The sequence below is a fragment of the Prunus persica genome, chromosome G2 (assembly GCF_000346465.2).
Source record: "Prunus persica cultivar Lovell chromosome G2, Prunus_persica_NCBIv2, whole genome shotgun sequence".
Lineage (NCBI taxonomy): Eukaryota > Viridiplantae > Streptophyta > Magnoliopsida > Rosales > Rosaceae > Prunus > Prunus persica.
The window spans coordinates 1,115,607-1,124,402 of NC_034010.1; the positions used below are offsets into that span (position 1 = coordinate 1,115,607).

At 35.9% G+C, this 8,796-nt stretch overlaps 1 protein-coding gene across 1 annotated transcript; it reads left to right on the top strand.

Annotated features, from left to right (window-relative positions):
* LOC18785934 lies at positions 2,641 to 6,521 on the top strand. The gene is made up of 3 exons (XM_007221033.2): positions 2,641 to 4,146; positions 5,288 to 5,473; positions 5,984 to 6,521. The coding sequence occupies exons 1-3, from the start codon at positions 3,499 to 3,501 to the stop codon at positions 6,269 to 6,271; spliced, it is 1,122 nt and encodes a 373-aa protein (XP_007221095.2). The 5' UTR covers positions 2,641 to 3,498; the 3' UTR covers positions 6,272 to 6,521.

Genomic DNA, 8,796 nt, shown 5'->3' on the forward strand with positions numbered 1-8,796 from the left:
CTCACCACCCCAATATTGTTCAATAAATCTCAAATAGAGAACGATTAATTCTAAGATATTTGGCCTTCACATTGATCCTCCAATGATGCAAATGCTCTTCGGCCGCTTATATATGTTTTGAATTATATCACATTGAAGCTAGTCTGTTGACCAAACAACCTACTACTATTTTTCACTATATACTGATGATTTTTTCCCTTAAAAGATAACTGTGTACGCATAGCAACAGATAGATTGATGTATTACCTGCATTTCATGGATGATGGATGTAAAAGCTTTTCATCTTTATTGCTTATAATTATATTTGTATATATGTGAGATCTGGTTTGTGAGCAAATGATGATCATGATGGTAGCGAGGGAGTTGAATTCATAATGTCTTGGTCTGCAAAAGCAAAAGCAAAAGCTATTCCTCATATTGGATTAATATATGTCACCTCACTTTAATTCTATAATCATCACTACCATACATGGCCAACCTTCTATCTCAATCCATCTCGTCTATCTTTAAAAGAAAGCAATATGTCTATCCAATTTAATTAACTTGTATTTATTGTGCTCTCTCTCTCTCTCTCTCTCTCTCTCTCTCTCTCTCTCTCTCTCTTCCTTTTAAATTAATTTTTTAATTTGAAAATCATCATGCATGTGAATAATTTAAGTGATAAAAAAGGAAATCAGTAGAGGATCATATTTTGCATCAGATAATATTAAAATTTGTTGAACTCAGAATACATAAAACTTGGATTTTAAACTTCAATGCATTAATTAACCACCTTCAAATGTATAAACTGGTTCCTTTTTGCTTTTCTTTTCTTGATGGTCCGGGAGAGGTAAGAAAGTTAAAGATCTCTTATAGGATATAGAGAAGAGAAATACCACTAAACAAAAAGATAAATGATAATTAGATTAGTGGAAGGAGTGAAGGAAACAGACAGTCAAAAGTGCTGTAGAAGTTCTGACTGGGCTCTAACACTCGAGAGGAAACTATAGGCGCTCGAGCGGCAGAGTGGTACTTCTAGCCCAGACCTAGGCGCTCAAGTGACAAAACTTAAACTCGAGCGGACGCAGGCGTTCGAACGACATGAGCGGCATAGAGCAGGAGGAGCGAATCCAAAGCGTATCTGTGGCGAATCCGGACAAATTTTCCCTTAGTTTTGGGGTCCTTTAAGTTTTCTATTCCTTCTATAATTATACTAAAGCCTTATGACATATAAATAGGCACTTTAGCGCTAGGTTATTATAATGTGAGAAAGCTGAGGCATCAAATTGGAAAAAGAGAGCTATGGTTTTTGAGAGATCGAAGGGGGTTTTAGGGTTTAGGGTTTTTCATTGTAACCAAATGGGTTCTTTCATACTAGTGAATTTCTCAGGGGTCACTAAGAGGACATTGGCATAACATTGAACCTCTATAAATTCTTGAGTTCTTTGCGTGCGTGTTTACTTTTTGGTTTGTGTGTACTTTATCTTTGCGTGACTTGTGTGTGATAGTTGCGTAGTCGATCAACGACAAGGTCTTGGAGTGTTTTTACACAACACAAAGAAAAATGAAAACGAAAAGCACTCTCGAGATGTTTAAAAAAATAAAGGCAACTTTGAAAACTAGTTTTCAATTTTTATAAAATAAAAAACGAAATTTATTACCAAATAAGTTTTCATTTTTCAGTGTTTTTTTTTTCTTAAAAAAAAAGTAAAAATAAAATAGTTATGAAACGGGTTGTAAGGTATTTGATAATCAGCTGTTAGATTTGGATATATATATATATATATATATATATGTATATCTAGAAGGGAGTGAAGTAGCACTGGGTGCTGCCTTTAACATTAGCATAATATTTATTTATTGTCAGCCTTTTAGTGGAAAGGATATACAGGAAATGCTAAAGCGTGCTTACTTTGCTATAATTCCTGAGACGTAAAAGGAGAGACAATTCGGTGTAAAGCAAATACTAAAGGACCAGATCAAGAGACCCTCTCCCGTAATTCTCGGATTAAATTTCAAAGTGTATGGAATTTGGCTCCACTGAGCATCATGGCAGATTTATTAGCGTGGCTTAGACCTAATAATTATATGGCTTTTCATCATCCAGCAGATTTCTTACCTAGGGCATTGACTTTAAAAAAAAAAGCAAAAAAAAAAAAGAATCCCTTTTAAAGGTTATATTTTACATTCTGAAACATTTTAGAGGGTGGCCCACTTGCATAGGCTATTATCAAAAAATGTCGGGGTGTTATTAGTCATATAAGGCTAGAGGAATTTCAGTATAAAAGCCACAAGTTTAAACAAGTCAAATATAAATCGTAATGCTTAAAATTATTAATACAACTACAATTTTTAAACTCTCTCAAATAGAAACTACATGTAGAGAGTATACTATAAACAAATATTGAACTCACAAAGAGTTGAATATAACCTAAAGAAATTGTAAACACACACACACAAGTGAGTAAACGCCGCTGAACCACCTCATTTGTCTCCAAATCCACCAACGAAACCAATGCATTGCTAGTTCATTGTCACCAAAGATTCCAAGGACAACAAAACCACAAGAGCCGCCAATGAAATTATCTGCGCACCCAAGCGAAAAATCCAACAAAAAAACTAGTAAACAACCCCAAAAGAGAAGGGAGGACATGGAGGAGAGGGAAGGAGAGGAGGGGAGAAAGGGGATGGCCGGAGAGGGGCGAGGAAGGAGGCCACCAAGGCCCCGTGCTAGCAGGGGTGGGGGGGGCGCGGCGGCGGCCGGCGTGGTGGGGGCTGGAGCGAAGTTCTTGAGACTTATATATCATATTTTGTTTTGTTAAGTTTCGGATTTGATATTTTTACATTCGATCATTAGTGGCACACATGTACAACCAATTCCATATAGTTCATTCAAGTCAAGCACGTGAATATCATGTACTGGGTAGACACCCAATAGTGGTGGAACCCCTCACTTATATATCGTGTTTTATTTTTTCAAGTTTTTATTATTATATATTTTTACATTCTTAGAATTTTGGTACAAGAGATTAAGAGATATTGTCAAACTTATATGTGGAAATAAATCATTCAAATAGTTTTTTTTTCTTTTTTTTTTGCCAAAGTTAGGAAGGGTGAGGGGTGTTTTTTCATTTATACACTACTAATGTGTAATAGGGGTTAGAGACCACATGCCCGCAAGGCTCTTTTTCATTAAACTAGACCCACTACAAATCATTCAAATAGTTAAGTAGTGTAATTATGTGTGACAAACTGTATAGGAAAGCAAGGTTCAATAGCTAGAAAATCAAATGTGAATTATTTGATATAACTTTATACAAGTTTGTAATAAAACTTGTATGATTATTCTTTGTGATCAATGGTTTCAATCTTTCCTACTAAGCGAAGCATTCTTTGACTCATAGCCTCATATCATCACAACCTAAAGCCAACTATAGCCAAGCCAACCCCACAACACAACAGAAAACAAAAGCAACTTCTCTTTATCCAGTTTAAAACCCCTCCAAAAACCCCATTCCCATGTCAGAGTTACAATTCTGTCACTCACTCACTCACTCACTCTCTCACTCTCTCTCTCTCTCTCTCTCTCTCTCTCTCTCTCTCTCTCTCTCTCTCTCTCTCATGGAGCATGATCAAGACCAAGAAGCTCTATTTCATTCATACCCTTTTGCATATTACGTGCAAAGCCCATCAACTGTCTCCCATGCCAACAGTGCTGATATCCGGAACACCATCCCCGAATCTGAATTCCAATCCCCAACCCGAGCTGAACCAACAAACCCGACCCTTCACGAAGAGGCCTCCCGCTTCACTCTCTCACACTACTCCTCCTCCCGCGGATCCAGCCACTCATTCTTGCACCAGAAGAAGATCTCATACGACGCACGTAGCAACGGAACGGGCACCGAAAATGGAGTAAACCGTTTGATTATTGTGGACGGTGGTGGCAAGGGCGATGATGGTGGTGATGAAGATGATGATGAGGAATATTACTATGGTGTGAGAAAAACATCAAGGTGGTGGAAGACGTATTGTTCATATCGTAATTCAGATTCGTGTGTATGGATTTGTATGCAAATAAGTTGGAGGGCTATGTTGAGCTTGTGCGTTGCATTGCTTGTGTTTTACATTGCTACAAAGCCCCCTCCACCCAAAGTGTCAATTAAGGTACGTTCAAATATTGATCCATCTCTCCAAAAGTACTCTGTTTTATTTTTCAAATTTTGTATGTTGCATTTCACGCTTATAAGTGCTCGTTTGGGAGTGATTCTGAATATGTCAGAACCACTTGTGGGAAAAAGCACCTCTCACACCATAAAATCACTTAAAGTGATTATTTGGAGAAATAATTCTCCATAAAAGTGATATTTGCCTATCCAAAATCACTCATAAACGAGCTCTAACCATCATAAATTTTTTTTCCCTAGAAATTAGAATTTAGGAAGCATTAAACATATATATTCTAGCACTCTTATTTTGTTATTACAAAAGACTATGTCTAGTAGCATGTGACATACGATGAGTGAGGTGTGGCCCAAAAGAATATAATAATGGATTAAAGTAGTATGATAAACGACCCCAATAATATTCTAACAAATATGATTTTCTTTTTTGGGATTATGCCAATGACCATTTGAGTTGGTTGGAATTTGTCTCCATTTTATTGTAAGAGGTGTAATTTGTTTAATCAATGAGGGAATGAGATATTCGAATTCGGTATATGTTTCAACATTAGAAAAAGGAATACTATTAGACTAGTAACTAGTTAGTGTATTAGAAGAGTTTATAAGTTTAAATCTCATAAATAAATTTAGGGTTTTATACTTATTTTGTAAATCAATACCCTTGTGTTCGATAACTGAAAAGTTGTATCATTGGTTGGATTGAAAAAAAAAAAAGAAAAGGCCTGTAAAGTATTGGAAACAGGCCATAAGAAATTCATATATGCTTGACCTTGGGATTGAGTTGAGATGTGTTAACCCAATAAAGAAGAAGCAACTTAAAGTTCATGCGTCGAGTGACTCAAAGCACAAGACCAATATAAACTCATATCACCTAAAATGGCCCACAGACTGAGCTTCTAGTTGGCCCAAACTTCTCCCTTTAACATTGTTATGCCACCTAGTAATATAATGGAAGGAATCGTGAAAATTTTGTAATGCCTAAGCCGCAAGGACAAAAGCCCACAAAACAAAAAGAAAACCAACCAACAAAGTATAAAGTTTACACAATAATGTTTCTAACTTCAGTTTCTAGGTAGTTCCTACTCTACTATTGCGTGATATATGATGTTCAAAACTGCATGCAGATGGCAGGAATTGGCGAATTTGGACTAGGGGAAGGAGTGGATGGCTCGGGTGTCACCACTAAGATCCTCACCTGCAATTGTTCCATAAATCTAATAATAGACAACAAATCGAAGCTCTTTGGCCTTCACATTCATCCTCCAACAATCCAAATGCGCTTCGGCCGCTTACCTTTTGCTTTATCACATGTAAGGATCAATATGGATGAAGTCACTTCTTAATTTAGTGCCAAAGTTTTAGCTGAATTCCCTTTATTTTTATGTGCTAAGAGTAAATTAGCTATAGTCCTTGAATTATTACTTGATTTTTAGATTGTATAGTTCTCAAACATTTAATAATGGTGTGTCACTTTGGCTCTTCCGTCAATGTTTATTAGTTTTTCTGTCTTTTTTAGAGCAAAATGTCTACTCACACCGTACACCCTTCACTTCTCTTCTTATATTTCATCAAAAATTAAAGTTGCAACTTCAATTCAAGATGAAAAAGAGCATGGCAACTTGAACTTGAGATGAAATAGAAGAAGAAATGAAAGGTGAGCGGTTACGTGAGTAGACATTTTTACCTTTAATTTGACAGAAAAGGAAACGGATTAAATTTTAGAGAAAAACCAAAGTGATACACAATTAAAAGCTGGAGCACAGTTGAAGGATTGCAGCTACAATTTACTCAAGTCCATCGTCATTGATTAAATTTTGCAGGGACCAAAGCTATATGCTGCTGAGAGTGGGTCATCAAAATTCAAGTTATATGCTGGAACAAGGAATAAGCCAATGTATGGTGCCGGAAGAAGCATGGAGGACATGCTAGAGTCAGGGAAGGGTTTGCCATTGGTCCTTCGAGTGAGTTTGCACTCAAGTTTTCATGTCGTTTGGAACCTTATTAAGCCTAAATTCCACCACCAAGCTGAATGCTTGCTTGTCCTTCATAGGGCATATGATAAAAAGCATCGCACTCAGACATACAATAGCACCTGCATAATGACTTAGTCTATCAATTATGTACACCCCTCTCTACAAGAAAATCTGAGAATTAAATTTTTTTTTTCTGAAACCAAAAAGGAAAAAGAAAGAGAGAGAGACCGAAAAATCTCAGCCAGAAAAGGAAAAGGGACTCAGATGTTGTTGACAAGCCAGTCCTCTTGAAACTTTACATGTGATGTCGTAAGAAATCTACATATAAATGTATAATCTCAAAAGCTCTCAAAGTTATTTTCAGTGGATATGTTTTCTCTTTTACTCCGTCTGACATGTTATATTATTGTATAAATAATTAAAATCGATCACATAGAATTATGTTTTAATATGCGATTATGATGGACAGTATATATCATATTACTACTCAGCACAAAAACATTATACTATATTTTCAGTTATATATTTGTTGATTCCAAATTTGTATATATTTTTTGTCTTTCAAAACTATGAAACAAGAACTAAGAAAAGAGTGTTTGAACAATCGATCGGGGTAAGAGCAGTTCCAGCAATAGGGGCTGGGGGGTGTTTAGGCTCGAAAACCGTTTTCAGCAGCAAGGGTTCACTACTACAAAAAAGCAAAAAGACGACGGTAAATCACCGTCGTGTATTTGGTTTTTCAATGGTCGTGGAATCCACCGTCATCTTTTCCCTCATAAACCACGACGCTAAATAACCGTCGTTGTTAAACTATACAACGTCATCAAAAAATACAAAACGACGTCTTTGTACTGCAAAAAGATCTAAAAAAAGCAATCGAGGATGATAATAGACGACCAATTCTCTAAAAAGACCGTCGTTAAAAAGGGAAAATATGACACATATTAAGAGAACAAGGCCGCAAGATAGACATACAACGACGACAATAAAAATACGCCGACGTTAAATATAATTTTCACGACAATAAAAAATATGACGTCTTTAAATACATTAGAAGACGACGTTATTGATACCTACTACGTCGCACATATAAACACAACCGTCGTACAATTAATTTTCCACTTCGATTTTTCGATAAAAGATGACGTGGAAATAGTTGTCAGTGTCATTATTTACGACGTATGTGTTTCTATAGTAGACGTTGAAAAACTAAACAACGTCAGTTACAAATATATGAGAGTCGTATTAAAAAATTTATACGTCCTATTTTCAGAAACAAACAACGACGATAAATATTAGACGTTGTTAAATACAACAACGTCGGAAAACAATAAAAACAGACGTGTTTAGTCTGCTAAAGTTCTAGAAAATAGTCGAGGATGAGAATAGACGACCAACTCAAAAAAATCACCGTCGTTAAAAAAGAAAAATATGACACATATTAAAAGAACAAGGCCGCAAGATATACATACAACGACGACAACTAAAATACTACGCCGTTAAATACAATTTACACGACAAGAAAAAATATGACGTCTTTAAATACATGAGAAGACGACGTTATTGAAATCTACAACGTCTCTTATTTACAAAAAACCGTCGTGAAATAAATTTTCCACTTCGATTTTTCTAAAAAAGATGACGTGGAAATAGTTGTCAGTGTCATTATTTACGACGTATACATTTATATAGTCGACGTTGTATTTATATGTATTCATTACTCACGACGCACTTAATAATATAGACGACGTTGAACGTCTAAACAACGTCGGTTCCAAATAAATGAGAGCCGTATTACAGAACATATAGACGGCGTAGATTATGATGGGAGCCGTATTACAAATAACGTCGTTTAATTGTTATTAGACGGCGGTTATAATGAATTTCCGTCGGAATTAATTTCGTTCCTCTTCGTTTATAAAAGAACTTGCGACGTGGAAAATGTATGATGACGTCGTATTTTTTAACGTTCAGATTATATATCTCGTTTTTTAGACGTCGGTATTATGGGATTGGAGTCGTGTTATTTTGAATTACATGGCGGTTCTTTATCCTTCACCGACGTGATATCCTGAATAATTGCTTCACAATAGCGTCGTGGTTCTTCATTGTTACGTTGCTTTAAGACGTCGGTAAATATGCTGAATAACTGATTCACAATAACGTCGTGTTTTATTTGAACGTAGAAAGTGAAGAAATCACATTACAATATATTACAAAATTAATGTCATACACTGCCAATTACATAAGCATCATTCAATCCATATATCTTCACACCCATCTCGAATATTTTGACCGCCTAACTCACTTACCAGTTCATCAAATGTGTCAACATTTGGCATCCCTCTAGTAAATGGCTCACACTCAATTATCACATCACCTAATACTTCATCACCAATAACATCATTATATTCTCTACTAGGCATTGATAACACTACCGACCAACCACGATGCATCGGGTCGTCAACAAAAAATATTTGTTTGACTTGAGAAGCCAAAACAAATTGGTCATTCCTATGTCCAATTTTACTCAAATCTACAAGGGTAAATCCAAGTTCGTCGACTACAAGACCAGAACTATCTATCCAATCACACCTAAAGACTGGGATTGTAAACTTTTGGTAGTCAAGGTCCCAAATTTCTTGAATGACACCATAGAA

Excerpts from the sequence above, each read along its gene's own strand:
- LOC18785934 (XM_007221033.2), top strand. The coding sequence starts at position 3,499 with ATGTCAGAGTTACAATTCTGTCACTCACTCACTCACTCACTCTCTCAC. Across the intron at positions 4,147-5,287 it reads CACCCAAAGTGTCAATTAAG|ATGGCAGGAATTGGCGAATT; the intron begins GTACGTTCAAAT and ends AACTGCATGCAG. Across the intron at positions 5,474-5,983 it reads TACCTTTTGCTTTATCACAT|GGACCAAAGCTATATGCTGC; the intron begins GTAAGGATCAAT and ends TAAATTTTGCAG.